At 55.1% G+C, this 26,209-nt stretch overlaps 1 protein-coding gene and 1 long non-coding RNA gene across 10 annotated transcripts in view; one reads left to right on the top strand and one right to left on the bottom strand.

The window, feature by feature from the left end:
- Window positions 1-498: 498 nt before the first annotated feature.
- COL8A2 (collagen type VIII alpha 2 chain) lies at window positions 499-25,166 on the bottom strand. Of its 8 annotated transcripts, none has more exons than XM_057500000.1 (6): window positions 25,063-25,166; window positions 17,525-17,569; window positions 8,669-8,806; window positions 6,528-6,621; window positions 5,208-5,425; window positions 499-4,648 (listed from the first exon to the last, which is right to left on the bottom strand). In XM_057500000.1, exons 5-6 carry the CDS (start codon window positions 5,407-5,409, stop codon window positions 2,730-2,732), a joined length of 2,121 nt encoding a protein of 706 aa, XP_057355983.1. In that variant the 5' UTR covers window positions 5,410-5,425; window positions 6,528-6,621; window positions 8,669-8,806; window positions 17,525-17,569; window positions 25,063-25,166; the 3' UTR covers window positions 499-2,729. The 8 variants fall into 8 exon arrangements, with proteins under 8 accessions (XP_057355983.1, XP_057355984.1, XP_057355985.1 ...); XM_057500001.1 differs by lacking the exon at window positions 25,063-25,166 and adding an exon at window positions 20,485-20,553; XM_057500002.1 differs by lacking the exon at window positions 8,669-8,806.
- The window catches only part of LOC118925749 (uncharacterized), a 33,921-nt gene continuing 19,962 nt past the window's right edge, over window positions 12,251-26,209 (top strand). For both annotated transcript variants that reach the window (XR_005030173.2, XR_005030171.2), the window contains exons 1-2: window positions 12,251-13,035; window positions 21,882-22,089. This is a non-coding gene — a long non-coding RNA (uncharacterized LOC118925749). The remainder of the gene's footprint in view (window positions 13,036-21,881; window positions 22,090-26,209) is intronic.

Raw genomic sequence — 26,209 nt, forward strand, 5'->3', positions numbered from 1 at the left:
TGCTGTCCCCATCCCCAGAGCCAGGGACAGATCCCTAGCTGCTGAGCATGGCAGGCTCTGGGGCACGTGTTTTTTGCCCAGGACAGCTCCCTCCCTGCCTTTAGCGTTGGGCCTGGCACTAGCCCCGCCCTCAGGAACAAAGATTCATGATTTCATTCATAATTTGTATCAGATGTTGAAACTTGGCCCTTGGGATCCTGAGCCAGCTGTCATGCTCCACTACCCCTGAGAGCTTGCAGGAATGTTTCAGGGAAGCTTAATCGTCTCCCCCAGCTCCAGCCACTGCCTCACTTTGGTTTCTTAAAATGCTTCTTGGCATTTACTTGGTGCAAAGCCTCAGCATCTTTGGTGCATCAGGCTTTTCTGATGTGGTGGTGACAGAACCCGTGGCTGGGGAACTGGAGAGGAATGTATACTCCCAAAGAGAGAGCTCCCAGGACGCTTAGGAAATCCAGGGGCTGGGGACACTTTGACGTCAATGCCAAATTCAGCACATGGTAGTTTTATACAACAGGTTTTATTGAGGTTGTGTCAACATAATCAATACCATTGTTTTTCTTTGCAAACATAAGTCCCATTTTCTTTGATTCCCAAGTGCATTTTTCCCAAATCTGTGACACAGTAGAGAACTAAGCTTCCTATGCCAAGTTAGAGAAATGACTAATGGAGAACATTAGACCTTAATTGTAAAAAAACCAGGAATCAGAATATAAAAATGCACAAGGTACTGTAGTTTTCATAGTTAAAATCTGACATTTATGAAAGCTAGTCAGTTAAGTGGACACCTGGAACTAAGGTCCCATAAACATTTCGGAAACATCAACCACCCTTACCCAAAGGCTTCAGGAATGACAATTAGCAGAAGCTCAGTTCTGGAAAACAGCTTTTTTTTTTTGCACACTGGTGTCCTCCGTAGGCCCATTGGGAGCTGATGCATTTCCACCCATCAGAGCCCCTCCCTAATAGGTCAGACAGTGGCTTTGACCCAGGAAGGAGGCTGAGCAAAGGACTCCCCACCACACATGGTTTGAGACTCTAGTTCTCTTGGGTGTTGGAGAATAAGAAATCCACCAGGAACCCCAACCAAAACCTGTTGTTAAAGTGTCACTTAGGCAGACTGTGGGGGGTTTTTCTCCTTTCGAAAGTTAAAGGGAGCAGTCAAATGGCCTGCTTTGTTGAGAGAAGTGGTGAGTGGGGAAGGAGGGCTGGTGGGAGACCTGGAGTCAGAAGTCAGCAGTCGCCCTCCATTTCCCAACATGGACAGTCACGTTGGCCAGGATTGGAGCGATACGATGAGATCATGTTGACCCAGGTCTGCATTTGGACAGGGAAGTGGGCTGGCTTGGGGAAGGCCAGCCAAGAGGTCTTGAGCCACTGGGCAAGTGGCCATCCTTGCCCCCCGCACTAATCTCAGCTTTACCCACTCTGCCTGAACGCAGGGCTGAGGGGATGGGAGGGGGATCCCTCAGGGGAGCTCTGACTGGGGAGAATGGCAGAAATGTCCACGCCCACTCGTTCCAAAGGGGCCTGTTGGCACCCTTTCTCAGAGCCTCAGCCTCCTGAGCCCTAATCCTGCTCAGAACAGGAAATTGGAAGCAGAGAGTGGAAGGAGAGGAAGCCCCCACAGACTGACCCCTCTAGTAGACACATATCCACCAGCTGGTTCTTACTAAGGAAAGCAGGCGGGAGCCTTCATCCCAAGCTTGTGTGCACCTTGTTCTGAGGGCCATACGAGAGGCTCTTTGCTTGCGGACAGTTGGGCTGAGGGCGGCAAGGATCCCTTAATTAGGTATGAGAGAGTCAGCCCTCCCCCATCCGGGTTAAAGGAGAAAGGCTGACTGGTGATGCTGCTTCCTGCCGGCCTGTGGCAGTTCTAGGGGCCTGTGCCACCGCCCCCTTAAGCCAGACAGAACCAGAGCCGGTGGGGCAGCCTGGGAGGTGGAGGTGAGTGTGCAGTTGCCATCCTGCCCCAGATCCATGCCCCGACGCCTCAGGAGCCACTGTTCCCCCTGGCTGCAGCTAGAGCAGTGAAGGAGGGTGGGCCCCTCCCAGGAGCTCACAGAGGGGCTGCGCACCTGCTCCCACCACAGGCAGGCCTGACGCCACAGCCCCACTCCTAGGACTGCCATCCTGGCAAGGTGTCCATCCATACTGGCCACTGCAATGGCCACCTCCTAGCCCCTTCCCTCGGAGGGAAACAAAACTCTTCAGGGGACCCACCTTCATAGGTTGGAGGTCCCAGGGTAACTGAAGAGCTCCAGTCAAGAACTGAGGGAGGCCATGCCCCATTCCTTGAGGTACCATCTGGGGGGCAGCAGGAAGGGCAGGACTTGGGAACATGTCTCCTGGGGGGATGGATGGGGCGCTCAGTCCCCTCTCAGTTCTGCCTCACGAGAAGCCACGTTCTTCACCACCCTTGAGGGCCCCAGACACAGGGGCAGGGATCTCCAACAGCTGGGCCAGGTGTCCTGGAGCCCTGCCTGCAATGGGGGCACAACCCCGACACTGCACAGACACTGGGGAGAGGAACTCGGGCCTGCCTCTTCCAGAAACAACCTCAGCCGGCATGGCTGGAGAAACCAAGTCAGTCTGTTCAGGCCAAGGCCACGGCCGCCTCTGTTCCCACCTCTGTTCAGACTGGTTTTTTTCTTTAAATGGAGGTTCTTTGTAACAGAAGGTCTCTCTACCACTAAAAAGGAAGAGGCCAGGGCAGCAGGGCCCCCCACGGGTTATGTGGGGCAGAGCAAGAACCCTGAAAAGGAGGAGTGGATGTACTCAGTGGAGTAGAGGCCGTTGGCCTGGTCCGAGGGCATCTGCACCCAGACCTGGTCGTTAGGCCGCAGCTGGAGCACGGCACCTCCAGACGCCTGGTCCAGGTGGCCCTTCCTGTACTCATCGTAGGTGTAGGTGGCTGGCACGTTGTTCTTGTACAGGGCCACCCACACATTGGTGCCCTTGACGTGCACATGGTAAGCAAAGTAGTAGACCCCACCCACAGGGCAGGTGAAGATGCCAGTGGCAGGGTTGTAGCCACTGTGGCCATTATAAAGAGTCCGGTCAAACCTAACAGGCATGCCCGAGGCGGGGAAGGGGGAGGTGAGCACCGCTGTGAAGGCCGGCGTGGCGGGGGCCGACAGCTCGCCCAGCCCAAACTGTGGCCTGCCCCCCTTGCCCAGCACAGCCCCCTCCACACCACCGTTGGGCAGGTGCAAGCCAGCGATACCAGTCTCATCAAACACCCCAGGGGCGCCAGGGGGACCTGGAGGCCCAGGAGGCCCAGGAGGTCCTGTGAGTCCTGGGGAACCAGGGACCCCAGGTGGCCCCGAAGGCCCAGCTATGCCAGGTTCCCCCACTTTCCCCTCTCCAGGAGCCCCTGGCAGACCTGATTCACCCTTCAGGCCTGGCAAACCCTGAGGCCCAATGGGGCCAGCTGGGCCTTGGAGTCCTGGGATTCCTGAGGGGCCCCTCAGGCCTGGCTGTCCAGGGAGCCCCAAGTCACCCTTCTGCCCCAGGGCTCCTGCCACACCTGGGCCCCCAGGACGGCCCATGAAACCCGGCTCACCTTTGGGCCCAGTTGGTCCCGGGGGTCCATGGGCCCCAGAAAGCCCCCTCTCTCCTGGGAGCCCAGGTTTCCCAGCCAGGCCACTAGGCCCCTGGTCACCCCGAATACCAGGCACTCCTGGGGGTCCTCCAGGCCCTGTTTCTCCCTTAAGCCCAGGGGGCCCACGTCTGCCAGGGAGCCCTGCAGACCCTGGAAGTCCAGGGGGACCCCCCAGGCCCTGTGGGCCCTGCTCCCCTGGCTCCCCATCCTCACCTGGCTCACCCCTGTCCCCCAAGAGCCCCGGAACCCCAGCTGGGCCCTTGTCTCCCTTGGGGCCCGGCAGTCCTGGCATCCCATAGCCAGTGGGGCCTATCAGGCCAGGGAGGCCCCAGGGCCCTGGCTCCCCTTTGGTCCCTGCTGGGCCCTGTGGCCCTGGAACCCCTGCTACCCCTGGTACCCCCATACCATCTACCCCGGGGGGCCCTTTGGGGCCCAAATCCCCAGGCTCCCCCCTAGGTCCTGGCACCCCAGGGAGCCCAGATTCACCCTTATCTCCAGGGGCCCCAGGAAGCCCATCCAAACCTGGTTTGCCCAAGCCAGCTGGGCCAGGGAGGCCAGGGGGTCCGGGAGCACCGCCCTGCCCTGGTGTTCCAGGCAGCCCTGGCTGGCCCACTCCGTTATCCCCCTTGAGGCCTCGATCACCTGGGGGCCCAGGTTCCCCCTGGGGCCCTGGCTCACCCCTAAATCCTGGGGGCCCTGGAATCCCCTGGGGGCCTGGTTTTCCAGGGACAGCAATGCCTGAGGGGCCAGGGAGGCCAGGAGGTCCTGGGGGCCCCCGGAGACCCTGGTCCCCTTGTATCCCTGGCTCCCCCCGAAGCCCTGGCTGTCCTGGTGATCCAACCTTGCCTGGGAGGCCTGGGGGACCAGCCTTGCCCATCCGAGAGAAGCCAGGGGGGCCGGCAGGGCCAGGCTGCCCATGTAGGCCTGGCTTCCCCATGCCTGGTTTTCCTGGGAAGCCAGGAGGGCCAGGGGGCCCCCGAGGCCCGGGCTTCCCAGGGGGGCCGGGTTCTCCTTTCAGGTCCATTGGCAGTAGTGGTAGAGGCATTTCTGAGAGAGAGAGAGAAGGGGCAGTCAGAGGCCTGGACAATGGGGAACAGGGACCCATATGCCCACTCCGGGACATTAGCATGGCATACACCGGTGAGAACACCACGCCCCGGCTCCCCTCCCTGCTTCCATGCAAGATGGAGCTGATAGGCATCCAGTGGCCACCTGGGGGGTTCCTAGCACCCAACCTACCCAGGCCTTCCCCAAAAACAGGGTGACTCATCCCTGCCTGACCTGGGGATGGAGTGGCCGCCAGGTGGCACCAGTGGCCCTCCTTAGAGCCCATCAGGGCAGACCCCTGCCCCTGCAACTTCCCCACACATCTACCCGCCCTTCCCCACCCCGCCTGGAGACCACCTCTGCTTGCCAGCTAGCCGCACACTGCTTCTGAGCCCTCCAGGGGTGGGAGGCCCTGGACCAGCATCCGGAAGAGAAGTGGAGATGGGAAGATATTTGGTGGGGGTGGACAGGCTGTGGCTGAGGGCCTGGGAGAGCTGATGGTGGTCGGGCGGCAGGGAGTTGCAGGTCACTGAGCACTGTGGGGCGGGGACAGGCTCACCCAAGTACTGGCCCTTGCCCTCACGGAAGGGCGGCCCCACCGGTCCTTTTTGCATGGGTTGCACGTACTTCACCGGCGCGTAGCCGGCTGCTGCGCTGGCCCCACCACTGGTGGCCGCCCTCGGACTGAAGCCCAGCACCAGCAGCACGGGCAGCAGAGACGGTGGAGGCAGCAAAGACAAGGGCGCCAGAGCCCCCCGCATGGTGTCCTCTGGCCTGCTGCAGAGAGGAACCGAGAGGGGCCATCAAGCCCGCCCCTGGGTGGTTTGGCACCAGGCCCAGGGGCTCACAAAAAGATCAGGAATTAGATCTTATTCACAAGCAATTCCCAAAGTCTGTGGGTCTGCAGAAGCTCCCTCCGAAACCTCTGGCAGCCCCGCCCATGACTCTATCACCACCGCACTTCCCTGGGGCCCTTCCCTGGACAACAGCTTCCCTAAGACCCGTCACCTTGCAGCCGGGCACCCTTCCAGAGCACCAGTCTGACCTTAGCACACCCCTGCTAAAAACCCTTCAATGATGACACCCACTACCATTTGCTGGGCTGGCTTTCTGGAGATAGGAACTCAATCCTTCCTATATACTTTAATGAGCTATTATTTTTGTCACCCCCATTTTCCATATGATAAAACTAAAGCAAAGGTCTCTAGGAGAGTGGCACTGAGATTTGATTAAGGTCTGTCTGACTTCACATTATGGTGATTCCCTTCTGGGGCTCCCCACTGCCTTCAGGATCAAGTCCATGGTGCCTAGAATGGCATTCAAGGCCTTTTAAATCTATTCTATGCCCCCAACTCTATCACCTGCCACCCCTTTCTCTGCTTTTCATCTGCCCTTTACTTGGCCCTATACATCAAGCAGCCTCACACCTGGGCCTTTGCACCTGCTATTTCTCTGCCTGCAATACTTTTCCCCTCTTCCACTCATCCTTCAAGGCCCAGGGAAGCTTCCACCCTTTCTCTATAAAGTTAGCCCCTCACTCCCTTCTGTCCTGACCAAACCCTGTCACAGCATTTAGCTTAGCTCTGAAAACAAGGCCTGGGCGGGAAAGGAGCACAGACTCTAAATGCAGACAGACAGCCTGAGTCCTCCACTCACCAGCTTGGGCAAGAGGTTTCCACTCTGTGAACCTCAGTTTCCTCATCTGTAAATGGGATAACAAGTCCACACAAGAACATGTACGCAACCATTCCTAGCAACACTATTCATAACAGTCATAAAGTAGAAACAACATAGATATGCATCAACTGATAAATGGATAAAGTGTGGTCTATCCACACAGTGAATATTATTTGCAATTAAAAAAATGAAGTACTGATACCTGTTACAATGCAGGTGAATCTTGAAAACATTAGGCTCAGTGAAGAAGCCAGTCACAAGATCATACTATATGATTCCATCCAGAATGGGTAAATCTACAGAAACAGAAAGATCAGGGCTGCCTAGGGCCAGAAGGAGGGGACATGGGGAGTCACTCACTGCTAATGGGCACAGGGTTTCTGCATCCTCTAGGGGTAATAAAAAAGTTCTGAGATTGACTGTAGTGATGGCTGCCCCAATCTGCAAATACATTTAAGTCATTGCATCACACACTTTAAATGGGCCAATTGTATGATATGCAAATTATCTCAATAAAAATGTTATTTTTTAGAAGTTGGGCTAACAACCTGCTTCTTGGGGCTGCAATGATTAGGGAGGCAGGGTCTGCCCACAGTGAGCATGGGTCAGTATTTGAATGAGGGACTGTCTGGTATTTTGTGCACCCATGGGAAGTACCACTCCCCTAGGCATTCCTGCTCTGGACTCCCCTCACTCCACCCCTTAGGGGCCTGGCCGCAAGAGGGGTTTGCATTTGGGGTGCCTGTGGGGAGCAAAGCTGGACCGAGTCTGGAGCTGCAGCTCAATGTTCCTCCAAACTCAGTATCACACAGAGCTTTGCAGGAATGGATGCAGGACTCTGGAGAAGGCTGGTGAGGCTGCCAGCGCAGCTCTGCCATCAGCCTGCTCTGTGACCTTGGACAGGTCGCTCAACCTCCCTGAGCCCCAACCTAATAGTAATAAACCTACCACTTACAGGGCTCCCCACAGGCCGGGCCCAAGCTCAGGGCTTCACAGCCTCATCTCACATAATCCTCTCCATGACCCGTGGATGCTCATACACTTATTATTCCCATTTTATAGATATAGAAATGGAAGACGTCACCCAAGACTCCTGCCCTCAGCACAGGCCACCTGCTCTTTCCTCACGCCAGGCCACACCACCACAGGCCTGGCCCTCAGGTCCTGCTGATGGAGGCTCAGGCCAGGAACTGCCCTAATATTTTACATTCGCCTGAATTCAGTCCAGTGAGGCTTGTTAGCCCTATTTAGAAATGAGGAGATCAGGGTGTGGTCAGAACCTAAACCTGGGCGCCCTCCCCAGGTGAGCATCAGCTCCCCACCACCATACCTTCCCAACTCTCCAGAGCTCCTCTCAGGTGCACTGGACACCTGAGCTGGGGGGTGCCGGGGGAGAGTGCTCACAAATGCACACAGCCAGAATGTTCTGCCTGGAGGGTGGGCACAGGGCTGGGGAGCAGGTGAAGAGGGCAGAGCTTGCAGCAGGAAGCAAGGGGAAGGGAGTGAGCAGTTCTGGCCACAGGAGGACTTACGGCGGCCCTGGCTCTGGGGAGCCTGACCCCTACCCAGGCTGAGCCGAAGCCTTACCAGGGGTGGGGGTAATGGAGGGTGCAAGCAGCCTCAGGCTCAGCTGGGAGGTTGCTAAGGGCCAGGAATGTGGAGGAGGTAGGCAGGCAGGGCCAAGCACAAAGCACTGAGTCCAGTCAGGGACCCCGGCAGGCAGCAGCCGGCACTCCTCCTTGGCAGTGCAGGGCTCCAGGAGGCATCAGTACCACACCCCGGGACTCCTGGGACCTGCCCCACCCCAGCATCTCCTGCACTGTGTTCCTCCACGGAGGTGGGACGGGTCTGGGGCAGAACCCAGACCAGGCATTTCCTCTGGCGCAAGGAGTGTCTGAGTGACTGGGACAGTCACACTCGCTGGGTGCAGGGACCTGTCGTCTGGCACCTGCCTAGGCGCTTTACACTCAGTGCGTGATTTGATTCTGCATAAGGAGGAACTACCGAGATTCCTCTTTCTCTAAGTTAAGGAGCCTGAGGCTCCAGGACACAGTGGAGCCAGGATTGGAGCAGGGACCTGCTAAGGACCTAAGCTCTCCCTGCTGTGATGCAGTGCCCTGCAGGACGGGGGAGGGCCAGACAGTAAGAGGGAAGAGGACAGGGGGGCGGAGGGAGGAGGGGGACAGGGAGGGATGGGGCCAGGAGAGGGAGAGAGGAGGAGGTGAGGTGGGGGAAAAAAGGGGAGAGACTGGGAGAGAGGGAGAAAGGCCGGGAGGTGGGGAGAGGGGAGGAAAAGGGAAGAGAGGGAGAGAGGAGAGGAGAGTGGGGGAGACACAAACTGACCTGAGGACAGTCTTCTGGCTCTAGGTGGCCTGTGGGTAGGAGGAGGCAAAGCTTGCTCCCTCTCTTCAAGGGGAGGCTGGCATGTGCCAGTCCGGGCAAGTAGCCAAAGGAAGGGCTGTGCTGATCCACTCGGAGGGGCTGCGAGGAGGAACAATGCCTCTGGAGTGGGACAGTGTGGCAGTGGAGTGGCACAGACTGCCCCCAGTCCCAGCCACTATCAGAGCCCCAGGGGCCTGGGAGCCCTGAGCCCCCCATCCCCTTTCACTGCCACCCCTTTCCCACCCTGCCCCTCAGGCTGCCTGAGGCTCTCTGACCTCTGTACTTTCATTCTGTCCTCTGCTTCTCCACCTCCTGATGCCTGCTTATTTCTGGGCACCTGTAACACCTACTAGATGCCGCTGCTGAGCTCTGCTGACGCCTGTGGGTCCCCATCACGGTTGTTAGTTCTCTTTGGCTCTTCTACTCCCTCCACCTACCCCATTACCCCCACTCCGTGCCCAGCACAGGGCTCGGCTGACACACCAGGATGCCCAATAAATGTTTGAACTCAATTCACCATAGAATTTAAAGGCCACACCAATAACTCATTTAGTCCATTCCTCGGACTTTGCATACATATGCGTCACTTTGCCCTGGGAGCTCCCTCCCCAGGCCAGAGAGTTCATGTGAGCTAGAATGGGAAGAGGCAGGGACACCAAGAGGCCTTGAAGAACATCAGCTAAGAACAGCTGGACATATCAGACATTTAGAGAAGACATAATACCCATTCTCCTTTAAGTTTTCCAAAAAATAGAAGAGGAGGGAATACTCCCAAGCTCATTCTATGAGGCCAGCATCACTCTAGTACCAAAACCAGGCAAAGACACCACAAGAAAAGAAAACTATAGACCAATATCACTGATGAACATAGATGCAAAAATACTCAACAAAATATTAGCAAACCGAATTCAAAAATACATCAAGAGGATCATACACCATGACCAAGTGGGGTTCATCTCAGGGATGCAAGGATGGTACAACATTCAAAAATCCATCAACATCATCCACCACATCAACAAAAAGAAGGACAAAAACCACACGATCATCTCCACAGATGCTGAAAAAGCATTTGACAAAATTCAACATCCATTCATGATAAAAACTCTCAACAAAATGGGTATAGAGGGCAAGTATATATGACAAACCCACAGCCAACATCATACTTAACAGTGAGAAGCTGAAAGCTTTTCCCCTAAGATTGGGAACAAGACAGGGATGCCCACTTTCCCCACTTCTATTCAACATAGTACTGGAGGTCCTAGCCACAGCAATCAGACAACACAAAGAAATAAAAGGCATCCAGATTGGCAAAGAACAAGTCAAACTGTCCCTGTTTGCAGATGACATGATATTGTACATAAAAAACCCTAAAGAATCCACTCCAAAACTACTAGAACTAATATCGGAATTCAGCAAAGTTGCAAGATACAAAATTAATACACAGAAATCTGTGGCATTCCTATACACTAACGATGAACTAGCAGAAAGAGAAATCAGGAAAACGATTCCATTCACAATTGCATCAAAAAGAATAAGATACCTAGGAATAAACCTAACCAAGGAAGTGAAAGACCTATACCCTGAAAACTATAAGACACTCTTAAGAGAAATTAAAGAGAACACTAATAAATGGAAATTCATCCCATGCTCTTGGCTAGGGAGAATTAATATTGTCAAAATGGCCATCCTGCCTAAAGCAATACACAGATTCAATGCAATCCCTATCAAAATACCAACAGTATTCTTCAACAAACTGGAACAAATAGTTCTAAAATTCATATGGAACCACAAAAGACCCTGAATAGCTAAAGCAATCCTGAAAAGGAAGAATAAAGCTGGGGGTATCTCACTTCCCAACTTCAAGCTCTACTACAAAGCCACAGTAATCAAGACAATTTGGTACTGGCACAAGAACAGACCCATAGACCAGTGGAACAGAATAGACAGTCCAGATATTAACCCAACCAAATATGGCCAATTAATATACGATAAAGGAGCCATGAATATACAATGGGGAAATGACAGCCTCTTCAACAGCTGGTTTTGGCAAAACTGGACAGCTACATGTAAGAGAATGAAACTGGATTATTGTCTAACCCCATACACAAAAGTAAACTCAAAATGGATCAAAGACCTGAATGTAAGTCATGAAACCATAAAACTCTTAGAAAAAAACATAGGCAAAAATCTCTTGAACATAAACATGAGCAACTTCTTCATGAACATACCTCCCTGGGCAAGGGAAACAAAAGCAAAAATGAACAAGTGGGACTATATCAAACTAAAAAGCTTCTGTACAGCAAAGGACACCATCAGTAGAACAAAAAGACATCCTACAGTATGGGAGAATATATTCATAAGTGACATATCCGATAAGGGGTTGACATCCAAAATATATAAAGAGCTCATGCACCTCAACAAACAAAAAGCAAATAATCCAATTAAAAAATGGACAGAAAAGCTGAACAGACAATTGTCCAAAGAAGAAATTCAGATGGCCAATAGACACATGAAAAGATACTCCACATCGCTAGTCAGAGAAATGCAAATTAAAACCACAATGAGATATCACCTCACACCAGTAAGGATGGCCACCATCCAAAAGACAACAACAAATGCTGGCAAGGCTGTGGAGAAAGGGGAACCCTCCTACCCTGCTGTTGGGAATGTAATTTAGTTCAGCCATTGTGGAAAGCAGTATGGAGGTTCCTCAAAAAACTCAAAATAGGAATACCATTTGACCCAGGAATTCCACTCCTAGGAATTTACCCTAAGAATGCAGGAAAGAAAAAAAAAAAAGAATGCAGGAACCCAGTTTGAAAAAGACATATGCACCCCTATGTTTATCACAGCACTATTTACAAAGCCAAGAATTGGAAGCAACCTAAGTGTCCATCAGTAGATGACTGGATAAAGAAGATGTGGTACATATACACAATGGAATATTATTCAGCCATAAGAAGAAAAAACAGATCCTACCTTTTGCAACAACATGGATGGAGCTAGAGGGTATTATGCTCACTGAAATAAGCCAGGCAGAGAGAGACAAGTATCAAATGATTTCATTCATCTATGGAGCATAAGAACAAAGCAAAAACTGAAGGAACAAAACAGCAGCAGACTCACAGAACCCAAGAATGGACTAACAGTTACCAAAGGGAAAGGGACTGGGGAGGATGGGTGGGAAGGAAGGGATAAGGGGGAAGAAGGGGCATTACGATTAGCAAACATAATGTAGCAGGGGGTACACGGGGAAGGCAGTATAATAGAGAAGACAAGTAGTGATTCTATAGCATCTTCCTACGCTGATGGACAGTGACTGTAATGGCGTATGTGGTGGTGACTTGACAATGGGGGGAATCTAGTAACCATAATGTTGCTCATGTAATTGTACATTAATGATAACAACAACAAAAAGAACAGCTGCTGCACAGAAGTGGAGGTGCAAAGGGAAGGATTCATTCACTTGTTCCTTGTTCTACCCAAGAGGAATGGTGGCCAAGCTGAGATGTCAGAGGTCAGGGGAGGATCCCAGGGCTCAAGCCCGGCTCTGCTGTGTGACCTTGGGCAAGCCATCACCCTCTCTGGTGAACTCTTAGGAAGGAAGGCAAGAACCAGAAGATCTGGGAAGGGGCTGGGCTGGCAGGGGCATGAGGTGGGATGCACTAGGAGACGCTGACTCAGGGGATTGAGCGATGGCGGCAGCAGGGTGGACGCGTGTTTGGACAGCTGCAAGTCCTTAACGGGGATTTCCCCCCTTTTCAACAAATCCCTGTAAAACGGCGTTTTGTCCAAGTCAGCGTTTTGTGGCAGCCTGGGCCTCCTCCGAGGCGGCCAGCGAACTCGCTGGGAGCGGGTAGCGCTCCAGGATCTTTCAGACCACTGTGGGGAGGAGGTAGGGGGCGGGGGTCTGGGCCTTGCAGGAAGAGGAAGTGGTGATAATGCAGACCCCTCCTCGCTGGACAGGGCTGAGGGAGCTAACAGCGACTCCTCCCAGGGCCCTCTCTCAGAGGGTCCTGTCCCGGGAGGCCAGCAGAGGGCCCAGGTGAGCCTCTGCAGTTAGTTCAAAGGCCTGCCCAACTCCGCAGCCCATTTCACCGATGAGCTATCAGGTCCAGACCGGAAGGGGGGGTCTGATGCAGGGGCTCCCAGTGGACCATGCAGGGGTGTGGCTGGCGTGGCCTGACAGCCCCCCTCCCAGTGGGGGTGGATGGAACTCAGCCCTGGGCAGGCTCCTGTCGCTCAAGCCCCCCACCCCAGACAGGCAGCGGCAGCTGAGGGAGCCGTGGGGAGCGCTCAGGCAGCCCCGGGGCCTGGCCAAACCACAGGTATGTTATGAGACGCTTCCTGTTGTGGAGACATTTCTGCGGGATCGGCTGCCCCACATGTTCCCCCAACCCATGCCTCCTGCCTCTCCACTCACCCAGTCTCACTCTCTGTGCTCTCCTGGGTCTCTGGCCCTGACTTAATAATTTCTCTCTCTCTCCAGCCCTGTCTCTGCCACTTCAGGTGAGCAGCGTTTCTCATCAGGCTTCCCCTACCAGGAGTCAAGTCCTGGGGACCCCTAAGGCCCTCCCAGGTCCCAGCAGCAGCTGGACTCCCATTCCAGCACAGCTGCTCACCAGTTGGGTGACCTCAGGCATGTGCCTTAACCTCTCTGAACCTCAAGTGTCCTCATCTGTGAGAGGATTAACTGAGCTCATCTGAGCCATCAGCCCCTCCAGGTGTGCTGCCTTGTCCTGCTACCCGGATGGCCAGAAAGTCCCCCTTGGGTCTAACCTGAGTTCCGAGTGCTGCAAAGCAACATTTCCTCCAACCCTTAAAAAACTCAGGTGACTTGCTGCCAAAGGCCAGGACCTTGTGAAAGTTCCCTCAAGTCAATTTCCTGGCCTTCTTGGCCTTTTCCCTGACGGCTCTGAAATGGAACTGACCAGGGTAGGGGTCCTGCAGCCTGCTCAGGACTGGAGTGGAGTGACGGGTCTTGGAGAGGAGCAGAGGAGCTGCCCTCCTCACCTACTGGACATGAAGCCCACCCCCAACTGCCCGGGCAGCTCCAGACTTCTCCAGGGCACCTGGGGCCGCACACCCCCACCTCTCTCCCAGCTTGCAGACATGGGGAAGCCCTTTCCTGTCTCTTCTCCTGAGTGTCAGAGGAACGGGATCCGACTCAAGGCCCAGGCCCCTCCACACCTCTTCCTCGGGGCCTTTCACTGTCTGTGGATGCCTCCCCACAACTCCGTCTCCAGCCTCTCCATCCCATGTCCGCACAGGCCTAACCATCCACCCCCAGCCACTCTCCTCTCCCTCCAGCCTTCTCAAGGAGCTCCTTCAAAGATCGTTCTCTACCTCCACCCACTGGCTGCTCACTCCCACCTCTCACCTGGGTGTCTCCTTCTCCCAGTACCAGGTCCCGCCTTGGAACCCTGCTCTCCTCCTTCCTAGAAAGATTCTCCCCTGCCCCCTTCCTCTGTCCACTCTGCAGACCCAGGCTTGCCCCCAGAGCTGACTCAGGCCTCATCTCTCCTCTCTGGATGTTTCTCTTGCAGCTTTCTACTATCAGCAGCTCCCACCATTTAAATCCCATCACCAAAGGCTCCCATACCTGTCTCCAGCCACAACCTCTCCCCTGAGCCCCAGACTCTTGTGTTCAGCTATGAACTGAGCATTTTCACCTGGCTGTCCCTCAGATCCATCCATGCAAACTGCTGTCATTACCTTCTCCTCCACTCTCAGGTGCCCAGCAAGAAATTTGCACATCACTTCTGATCCTCCCTTACAAGGCAGTAAGGGATCTCTCTAGCCCTAGCCTATCCAATGCCTTAGCACAATTAAAAAAGGCTATACCCCTCCTTCCTGCTGACCCAGGCCCTATTCACTGACTTGCTTGAGTGCCCCTGTTCAGTAACCACCATGCACAACTGTACACAACAGCCCTGTTCCTTTACCTTTACACCCGCAACTCAATCTTGTGGACTCCGTCTTCTCTACTTCTCTCACTTCTGTTCGTTCCCCATAGTCTCTGCCCTAATACAGACCTTGTACTCTCCCAACATGCAGTCCAGGGTCTGGCACATCTCAGCCACTTAGTAAAGGTTTGCTAAATTAAATTGCCAAATCCTCAGCTGGATTATCATAACAACTTCTCTCCTACCCCTCACCCTTAGTTTTTCTGGGTTCCTCAATATATCCTGGAGAACTCCAACAGAGCTTCTCAAACTTGAGCATGCATCAGATAGTTTGCTAACACATGGGTTCCTGAGCCCACCCCCAGGGACCCTGATTCAGTAGATGTGGGATAGGCCCAACATCTGCATCTCTAACAAGTTCCCAGGTAAGGCTGATGCTGCCTGTGTGTGGACCATACTTTGGCACAGCTCTGCCCACAGCCCTCCCCTGCTCTGGATTTGCCAGTGGCTCCCTAGTACAGACAGGATAAATCCCATGTTACTCTGCAAGGCACACAGTAGGGTGTGGACGAGTTAGGGTGGAGGAGGTAAGGAAGGTGGAGAGACTGATGGTAAGCCCACCAAAACCCTGAGATGGTGACACATTCTAGGTCTAAGAGTCAAGTATGTCAGGGGGAGACCAGGGAGCAGCTCACTTCAGGAGCCACGTGGGCATCTGCCATGCCCATCCCCTCCTCCATGTCTCTGGGCTGCTGAATCCAGACCTCCATCTGCCTGCGTATCTCAGGCATCTCCCGGGTGTGTCTCTCCTCCTATCTGTGTCATCATCCCATTTGTCTGCCTCTCTCTGGCACCCTGTTTGTCTTTCTCTGTCTTCTCCTATGTCCTTTTACCTAGAACCCTGTCTGAGTTCCAGCCTCTGTAAATCTCTAGCTATTGGTCACATCATGGAATCCTCCAGAAGGCTAGCATTTATGGCCTTAATGCTCCTGCTAACATCAGGTCTGCGTCTGATGTCCCTGGGTGATCCCTGAGCAGCCCCACAGGTCTGGGTGGACCCTTGAGAGGGGCAGTGTCCATGAGCTGAGCTCTCTGTCCTGCAGGGTCGCTGTAGATCTGAACCCCTCAAACTTAAATGTACAGGTATGAAGATTGCTCCAAGCCAAAGAGCTGCTTGGAATCTGGAAGTTGTGGGGTGGAGGGAGGTGGCCAGGCTGGGGCAGGGCTGCCTAGGGACCACCTTATTATCCAGGTTGATGGCAGGACAGGAGTGCTGTCCCCTGCCCACCTTGTCTCCCCTACCAGGCTTCTGTTCCACCAAGAATCTCAACATCCCTCACCCCTTCAGGCAAGGCTCCTAGCTCACAAGGGAGCTCAATTTGGGAAGCAGCATTGTAAGGAGGTCAGAGTTGAACAAGTCCATAAGGGCAGGTGATGGTGGAACATTCCAAAGTGAGAGCAGAACAAACATCTGGGCATGGAAGACTAGGGGGCTTATGGGGTGGGGTGGGGGTGTCCAAGAAGGAGAGAACATGTGCATCTGGAAGTCAAGAGAGAAAGACATAGACTGAAGATGAAAAACATAGGGTTTCATTGGCCAGTTTGCTACAGCCTGGACAAGGGCCATGGACTCACCCTTGTGGAAAACACCCATATCTAGGGGATAAGAGAAGTCCCTGGCACCTCTGAGCCCCAGCATCCTAATATCCACATTCCTCAAACTTCCGTGTTTCCCTGCACCCACCTGCCTGCATGATCTGCTCTGCCTGGATTGCCCTTTCTCTCTTTCTCCTCCAGGCAAACATGCTATTCCTCATTTAAGACCCAGTTCAAATGCTTCCTCCTCCAAGCAGCCTTCCCTGCCTCCCTCAGGCAGAACATCTCCTTGTCCTGGGCCCCTCTTCCCCACCCCCACCACATCCCTGACTGGCACACTGTAAGTGCTTAATACAGTTTTTAGCCCGGGCATTCCAGCTCCAGGCCTCTGACAGCCACACCTCCCACCCAGCCAAGCCCTTGGGATGGCTGCTCATGGGGCCCTTTTCCCTTTGTGGTGCTTTGGGAGTCCTTCTCAGGCCTGACTGCAGGGGCACTGGGGCAAAATGCCCTCCCTGCAGGTGACTAGGTCCACCCCCCTGGCTTCTGGCCTCTGCCCATCTCTGGGCAGACTAAACACCCCACTACTACCCTGGGGAGGAGCCCTCTGGGGCAACAGAGTGTCCAGGAAGGTAGGAACAGCCTGGTGGGGGCAGAAGAACCAGAGGAGACCCAGCAGTGGGCAGGACCCAGGGCAACATGTGTCCACCCACAGGCAGGTGGCCAGGGGACTGGCCCTTCCCTGCCAAGAGATTCAGGCCTCAGATGGTGCCATTGCTCACTTCCCAGCAGAGGCCCTGAGCTTCTGACCCCGACTGGATATTGGAGGGTCGCCCCAGGCTTAGGGGCCAGGCCAGGCAGCCCTTCTCAGTGGCCAATCCCTCGCCTTCTGGTTCGCATTTGCAGCCTTTTCCGGAACGCCACCCACCGCCCGCGGCCTCCCCATGCCTGCCAAGATTCCTGGGCCTTCACGGCTTCCCCGCACGGTGGCGGCAGGAGGCGCTGGGCTGGGCTGGGCAGGGAGAGGGCCTGGCGGGAGCGTGGCCAGGCCACTGCACCCGAGCAGGCAAAGCAAACATGGGCTGCGCCAAGGAGCCAGGGCGAAATAGCTCACAAATGAGAAAAAGCTGCTTCTAAGTTGGGCCGGGGGGCTTTAAAGCCCAGGCCACAAGGAGCTGAGGTCACCTGCAAGAGGGGCTGCCTGCTAGGACACCCTGAGCCTGGGAGGGGCTAACACTGCAGCAGGAGGGAGCAGCCAGCACAGGCCTCATCCAGCTGGGGATATCAGAGAGCCCCACCACCAAATCCAGCTTACCTGTCAGGTCAGGGGGGCCCTGTAAGATCCCAGCAGAGGCAAGGCCTGAGGATGAAAGACAGAAACAGTGAGGAAAATGCCAGGATCTGGAAAGCCTCCTGTCCTAACCCCCAGCCACCCTGTGCCGGCCATGGGCTTCTTACGAGGAGCATCTGCTGGACATTGTCCTCAACCTGTCTCCCTCACAGGGAGACAGGATGTATGCCCCACAGTTGCCAATGCCCTTCATTTATTCCATACACACGTAGTAATGCACATGGGGTACCTGGCCCTGGGTTGATGGAGTTCCTCCTGTCCCAGGGCCCAGGCTGAAGATTTCTGTGTGCCGGAGTCCATACTCTATGTCAGGCCCTGCGCTGGGTTCCTGCCTGTGGAAGTTCCTGTGTGGGGGACCCTAGGCTGGGCCTTGAGACACAGAAATGGCTCAGCCCCATGCCTTGAATTAGCTGGAGGTATCAGAAAAGTGGCCATCACAGAATTGGCCAAGATCTCTGGGCTGTGGGAGCACAGAGCAGGAAGCATTGCCTTCCCCTGAGTTTCCCAGGAGGTTTCATGTAGGAAGAGATATGACAGCTGAATCCTGAAGAGTGAATAGGAGTCTGAAAGGCAGACAAAGTAAGAAAAGGAAGTTCAGGCAATAGGAAACTGCTTGGCAGATACAGGGAAGGTTCCAGAAGTGCCATGAGGTTGAGACAAGCAGAAGCTGACAGGCTGGAGCAACATAGTAAGAAGCCTTGAATGCCATGATTACATTTCTCTGGAAGGCAATGGGGAGCCATAGAAGGTTGTTGAGTGGGAAGGTGATGTGTTCAGAGCCCTGGATGGCCAGTTCCCCATTTCTGCCTCAATCAACCATGATGCCAGGCTGTCTCAGGCCCTAGTCCAGGTCACACAGCTGTCCACAGGGGAGCTTCAGGGGCTGTAGTCCAGGCATAGATATGATTCCTTGGTAAATGGGAAGGAGACGCCTAGTCAGCCTACCTGGCAGGGAGGCCTGCCGGCTACATCACTGTCTCCCCCAGCTGCTTGCTTGCCTCTACCCACTCCCATGGAAACTCTGACATCCCAGCCCCGTCTCTCACTGCACAAGCAGCCAGATGCTGAAGTCAGCGGCTGCTAGGCCTTCTTTCCAGCTCAGCTGAGCCCTGCCTCCATCCCCACCACTAACACCATGACCCCTGACATGGGTCTTAAAGCTACTCTCTGAGGGCCCAGCCGGGATGATGCAGCCCGGATGGGAGGTCCTTACTACCTAATTCAACCCCAGCTTCTCCAGCCCCAGCTGCTCACCCACCATGAGGTTCAAGGAGGGGACATGACTTACGCTGGATCTGGGTTTCATGAATGAACAGGGATTTAACTGTATGGTGGCAGGGAAAGGCAATCAGTCAGGTCAAGTGAATCACATGTGTGAGGGTGTGGAGGTGTGAAAGCCCTGAATGTATTCAGGGGATGGAAATAATCAGATGAAAATAAACAAAAGAACTAATCATAACTAATGTTTATCAGTAACTATGTGCCAGGCACTATTCTGGGCTCTTCTCATGGCTTATCTCATTTAATACTAACAACAAACCAGTGAAATAGGTGCTTCACCTTTCCTTCTTACAGATGGGAAACCAGGGCACAGAGAGGTTAAGTAACTGGCTCAAGGTTACACAGCTCATGACAGGTAGAGTTTGAACTTGAGTCTAAGCTGTTGTCTCTAAAGCTGGGGCTCTTAACCTCTCCACTAAACAGATGATTTGAGATGAGAAGGGCTAGCTGGGGCCAGCCTGAGAAATGTCTTGAATATCAGGATCAGAGAGCCTGGGCCCAGCGCAAAGATGACTCCAGAGCCCTTCCACCCATGTTAGCCCTTAATAATAATGGTCTCTAAATCCCAAGTACATTTTATGCACCAGACACCATTAGACATGCTCCAGGCATTATTTTATCAAACTCTCCTATAACCCTATAAACTGGGGATTGCTGTCCCATTTTTCTGAAGAGGAGCATTGAGGTCCAGAGAGGTGATATCTTTTCTCCAAGGTTACAGGGCTAGGAAGCACCTAGGGGTGAGATCTGAACCTTGGGGCTTGCCCAGCCCCCAAACAGCCAGATGGTGCTCTTGGGCTTCGTGGAGACCTCAGCCTTCTCCTCACTTCTCTTCTCCCACCTGTGCTGCTCAACCCAGATGGCAACAGGGACAGCAAAGTGAAACAGAATGAGCAGCCTCAGGAGCCCACTCCAGTTGACCAAGACTCCCTCACTCCTACAGAAAAGGAAACTGGGGTAGGTGGGTGCATCAGGGCAGTGTCTGAGCCAACTTCAACGGGACTTTGCTCTTAACCTCCACCCCCAGCTGCCTTCCTAATCTCTTTGAGCCCCTCCCCTAGCGACATCTCCTCCTTGCACAGAGCCTTCCACCAGCTGAATCCCAAGCCAGATGTGGGTGAGACAGTCTGCACCCCTCCACCCGACAAACCAGCCTCTAAGGGCTGCAAGGCTCCCAAAGAGGTTGACCAGGGTCCCAGGCCCACTTCCCCACCCCACCTTTCCAGACTGAGGTGCTGATGGCCATGAAACGAACAATCAGCCTCTCCCAGACACAGGTTTATGGGAGAGGTCCCCATTTTCCAAACCCTTATCACGGCAGGCCCTGGGCTGAGTCTCGCCTTAAAAATCATTACAGCCTAAGAGTTTAGCACCTCCTACCAGCACTCGACCTCCCTCGTGTGCCTCAGCTGCCTCATCAATAAAATGGAACAACTCCTTCTTCTAGAGAATTCATAAGGGTTACAAGTTAACAAGTTAATCTCAGTGGGCTTCAAGCAGTGCTTGGCATATAGGAACATTCAACAAATGTTCACTATTATTATAATTATCATGACTGTGACACCTCCCTAAAGCCTTGTGAGGTTAGTATTATAAACCCTAGCTCATAGGAGAAGAAACAGGCTCAGGGAGACGTCGCTCACCCACATTCACCCAGCTAGCCAGTGGTGGGACATCCCCAAGCTTGGACCCCAACTGAGTGAGTCCACAGATGATGAGGACAGCCTCACAGCTCCCTGGAGCAGAGACAAGTCAGGGGGGGGGCTCCTCCACACCCCTCAGCCCCTCCTGCCTGACCCCCAGGAGTTCCTCTGCCCAAGCCCCCCACTGCTGCCGCAGGAGGGGCTCTGCATTCCTGGCTAAGCAGCAGGATTTGCTGTGCTCCGAGAACTATGAGAAGAATGTTTGCCACGAGCGGGGCCGTGGTCACCTGTCAGAGGGAGCATGCCTGGAAGGCCCATGCAGAGCTGCACGGTGGCCAGTAGCTGCCACAGTGGGAGGGTAAAAGGCTGGACGGAGGAGAAAACTTCTGGGTAGTAAGGGCTGTGAACCCTGGATGGGGTGGACGCCAAAGAGTCAGCCTCCTGAGCTCTTTCAGGAGAGGAGAAATGTCCCCTCCACCCCACAATCAGCACAGGCTGTAGGGAGAGTGAGCGTGGACTTACTGGCCCATGTCATGGGGGGGATAATGGAGACCCAGAGAATTCACCTGAGGTTACCCAGGAGCCAGTGGCAGAATTGAGACCTGAGACCAGGGCCCCTTCCTCCTAGAGGCTGCCCTCCCTCACAGGGCCCATCAGAACCACAGTTGGTTCTCAGATACCAGAAAACACCATCCCAGCCCTCACTGTTCTGGGCTCTCTCTGGGCCTGATCTTCTAGTGCTTGCAACCTGCCATGTTTCCCACCGCCAAAAAAGCACCTTGTGCTGTGAACATGCCGGCACAGTGTGGATACTCAACAATTAAGTTTCCATTCCTTCCCCCACTGGACCAAGTCCTAGAGAAGGCAGTGACAGGAAGGTCATGGGGAGAACATGAGCTGTGCATCATCACAGACCGGGGAGTGAATCCTGGCTCAGGGGTCAGCAAGGGGACACTTGGCCAGATTACTGACCTCTCTGAGCCTCTACTCCCCTACCGTTAAATGGGCTGCTGAACCTTGCCCTTAGCATTGTTAAAAGGACTAAATGACACACACAAACATAGGACCTGGCACACAGTACGTACCCGGTGAACTCTTATTACTACCTTCCCCCAAGGGGATAGAAAGAAGAATTGAAATTAGAGAACCTCTGGTGACAAGTTCCCTCCCATCCCTGGTCCCTGATGGGCCCTGCTAGCAGAGCAGCCTCTAGGAGGAAGGGAGGCCTGAGCCCAGGTTCTGGTCTCTGGCCTTATTTCTGCCACTGGCTGTTGTGTGACCTCGGGCAAGCTCCTCTCTGAGTCTCCATAAACTCACCCATGAGAGGAGCTGAGAGCGCCACATGGCTCTCCCCATGAGGCTCTAGCCCCCGGCCTCCCCCTCCTTCTCCCCTCCAGGAGCCAGGAATCTCAGCCCATCCAGGTTGCATGGGGACAGATACCTCCCAATTCAAAACTTTCCAAGAATCTGAATGGAAGCAGGGCCAGGTCCTCACCAGAATCCAACCAGAATTGGTATAACACCAAACAGAAGTCTGGACAAAAGCCCCAGGTGCTGCACCCTGACGATGCATGTGACCAGGGACCACTCCTCACTTCTATGCAGGTAATATGACCCTGTATTACTCACTAAAATGACAAGTATTACCATCTTCATTTTGTAGATGGAGAAACTGAGGCACAGAGGAAGGAAGTCCCTTACCTAAAGTCACATAGACAGCACAGGTCTGTCTGACTCCCAAGGCCAGCCCTTCCCCTCACTGTGTGTGCTGCCTTCACTCAAGATCTGCTATCCACACCCAGCACCCTGGAAATGCCCACCAAAAAGAGCTGGTCTGGTACTCCCTTTCTGGGAATGTGACTTCCCTGGCTGATGTATGGCACACGTATGGCCTTACACATCCACTTGGGCTTCTGTATACACCCCAGACCTCCCAGATGCTACCCCAACTCATGGCCACACACAACACCAAGCTGCCCTCCATCTCAGCAAACCACACCCTGAGGTCCAAACCCACATTTCTCCTTCACCTGCCTCCCCCTGGTCCCTGGCCTGCCCTCTCCTCACCCCCACAGCCAATCTGTCACTGAGGCCTGACCAGTCTGTCCCCTTACACCTTTCCATCTATTTCTTCCTCTCATCCCCATGACAAGCACCTGCCTCAGCCCCCATCACCTTCCGCTTCAAATTGCCCAGCCTTCTGAGCAGTCTCCTTGCTTATAAGATCCCCAGAGCAACCACAGTGATTCCCAGATTGCCGCACTCTGCAGCTCACACCCTTTCTCTGGACAAGGCCCTTGGAAACCGGACCTCAAAGTAGTTGTCAGTCCCTCCCACTCACTTCCCCACTGTGCAAGCCAACAGCTACTCCCTGTCCCCTGAGAGAACGCTACAGCTTCCCAACTCCACACCTTTGCACGTGCTGTTCCCTCTGACTGGAAAGCCCTCCCCCATTCACCCCTTCCACCTCCTGCACCTATCAAGGTTCTCATTCTCCCTGAAAGCCCCAGCCAGAGCTCCTCTTCGGTGCTGCCTCCCTGATCCCCTTCCCCTGCACTTCTGGCTTGTGTGGCGCCTCCCCTTTGCGCACACCGGTGGCCACCCTGAGACACAGCAGCTCACCATATGAGAGGCCCCTGTGCCTCTCTAGTTCTTCCTTCCCAACTCTGTAAGTGCCTTGGGGCCACTGATGGGGCCAGCCCATCTGAGGCCCCACTTTTCTACAAGAAATGCCTGCCACTGGGGGGCTCTGTAGTGGGCTGGGGCCAGCAGGCAAGGAAACTGGGGCTCTACCAGCCTCAGGCCCAGAGCAGGGGAGGTGGTGACGGGTGCTCAGGCTAATAAACCTGTTAGATATCTTCCCCTGCTACCACTCTAGCAGACACATGCACTTCCATTTTTTGTTTCCTCTTCCTCTGAGCCAAAGAACAGAAACACTCATTTTCACTGTGGTGGATACAGTGAAACCAGAGAGCCCCTGGTGAGTGTGTCTGAGTGTGAGTGTGAGGGTGTGTGTGTGTTGTCCTGACTATGTCTGCCTGGGCCACATGGGGCCTGCCATGCATCTGTAGGAGAGTCTAGATCTGTGTGTGTGTGCACACATGTGTGCCCTGTCATGTCAGTATCTGCAGTGGCATGTGTTTCAGTAGAGCACATTTGCGTGTGTGATTGCGTGTGCCTGTCCGTGGGGGTGCAGGGGGCTGCAGCTGTGAGCAACTGTGCATGTCTGTGGAGCGTCCTCAGTGGGGGTGACTGTGTGTCCAGGGTCTGTCGGTATTCACCAGCCCAGCAGGAGGCTGGTGGGGGTACCCATGCCCTGTCTGAGACTGCTGACTCCCCAGCAGAGTTGGTGCCCCCCAGACCTTCACCTCATCCCCTGGGCTCTAGAATGGGCTCCCTGAGGGCCACCCATCTGCTCAGGTCCAGAGAGAGACCCTAGGCTGCCTGACGCTCCAGCCATCCCAGCCCCTCAGCCCCCAGACTTCCAAAGGCCCACGGCAGCTCCCAGGCGGTGACCTTTGCTGAGGGCACTCAAGAAGGGGCTGGACCCCTGGCACCAGACCAGGGCACAGGTCTTGGCAAGAAGTACTGAAGGCAGACAAGAGGAAGCACTTCTGGGTTGCCAGAGTCCCCTGAGGAAGGAGTCTTCACACACACTGAGGGTCTCACACAAGCACATACTGACACACACCCTACTAACACACTGGCAGGTACTGCTGTCCCCACCACACCCCACAAATGCACACTGACAGGCTTGCACACAGGCAGACACACACAGCAAGCAGACTCAGGGTTTGCCCTCCCAGCTCACAGTCCCTGGGCTCCTCTAGCTGAACAGCTTTTTTCCACCCAGGGACTCCCGGGGCCACTGTGTCTCCAGACCAGACACTGTGGGGAAGCTGTTCTGGGGCCCTCAGAACCCCCCTAGTCCCTCTGAACCAGGCAACAGCCCCCTCACCCCACAAGTCTCAGTCCCAGGTCGGGGAGGTGCTGAGCCCGGGGCAGGGACATTCCACAGAACCTCAGTCTCCAGTCTGTGGGGGGGCTGCCAGGACACCTAGAAAAGGAGGCACTTGGGGGAGAAGTAGGGAAAGGGAGAAACTGGAAGGTGGCCAGCACACCAGGAAAGGCAGCGAGACGGGGAGGGGAGGGGACAGCTGAGGGGCTTCCCTGTCCCGGGCTGGCGGGGACTCCGAGGGCCCTCAGCCTCCGCTCTCCGCCCCGACCGTGAGAAGGCTCTGTCGCTCCCGTTTTGCGGGTGGAAAAGGAGACTCCCGGAGGGGAGGTGACATGCTACCACAGCACCTGGGATCCCACCTGGGACTGGGGCTGGAGCGCCGCCTCTGGGAGAGGACGGGAGTTGGGGGCTCGGTCTGGGACTGACTGGGCAACTCCGACTGGCACGTCGGGAGCAGGGAACCTGATGGGCGCCGACCCCGGGCCCAAGGCCCCCTCCCGCCCCGCGCCGAGTCCGAGGAGCCGGCCCAGCTGCCGAGTGCAGTCTGGGGGTTAACGTGGGCTGGGTGCTGCCCCCGGAGCTCTCCAGGCCGGGCAGCCCTGCCAGCCTCCCACCTTTACCTGCAGGGGCTGCCCGGGAGCGCGGGCTCCGGGCAGGGGGCGCCGAAGGGACCGCGCCGGCGGGGCTCCGCGTCGCTCTGCCGGCCGCCGCTCGCGGCTGCGGGAGTGGGCGGGGGGCCGGCGGGGGCGGGGCCGGCGGGCGGGGCCTCCACCCTCCTCTTTCCATAGCCCCGGCCAAGGCGCGCGCCCTCCCGGCCCGGGCCTCCCATCCGCTTCCCTCCCTGGGACCCACGCGGGGACCCTCAGGCCCACGCGCATCCCTGTGCCTGCCCCCGGGAACCCCTGCTCTCGAGCGCTACCGTCTCGGGGACACAGACCCAGCCGCTTGGGGGAGGGCAGGGGTGGTCGGTGTGAGGAAGGGGAAGCACAAGGGCTGTGGCCCACAGATGAGCAGTCCTCACAGGTTTCCTGCAAGTGGTGACCCAAGCTGAGGGAGGAGGACTTGGGGACAAAGGGTGGCTGGACAGTCGTGATTGGCACATTAGGGCTTAGGGAGGTGAGCCTGTGTGCTTAGAGGACGGCAGGGCCCTGATACTGCAGGATTCTGTCGGCCATGCTGAAACTGGTTAGACTCCACCTTAGGGGAAATGGGGAGCCACAGAAGAGCCTGGAGGAGTGCAGTGACCTGGTCTGAGACGTGTTTTGGCAAGAGATCCCTGACTTCTGTGAGGAAGAAGTAGCACAGAGGCTCAGCTGAGGAACCTGCTGGAAAATCCTGGCTGGTCCACGAGGTGGACAGTGGGGGTTGAAGGGAAGGGCCACGTGTGAGAGGAGTTAAGGAGGTGGAATAGGCAGGACTTGGAGGAGGGGGTGAGGGGCCTAGAAAGAAAAGGTATCAAGGACAGCACCCAGGTTTCTGGGTAGACAATGGGGAAGTGGTGGTCCAGGAGAAGGAGGGTTGTCAGATGCATTGAGTTGGACATGCCTGTGGGATTTCCATGTATCCAGAAGGGAAGTGAGAGTTCTGGGCTAGCGATCAGGAATACATGGTGTATGGATGGTGACTTACCCCACCCAGGTAAGGCCCAGAGAAGGAGCACAGGGAGCCAGCACCAGAACGTGGGGAATGCCAACAGTCAAAGGGGGCACAGAGGAAGAGGTAAGAAAGGAGACCCAAAAGGTGGGGCTGGGGAGGCAGGCGGGAAAC

This window comes from Manis pentadactyla, chromosome 4 (genome assembly GCF_030020395.1).
Source record: "Manis pentadactyla isolate mManPen7 chromosome 4, mManPen7.hap1, whole genome shotgun sequence".
NCBI classification, from domain to species: domain Eukaryota; kingdom Metazoa; phylum Chordata; class Mammalia; order Pholidota; family Manidae; genus Manis; species Manis pentadactyla.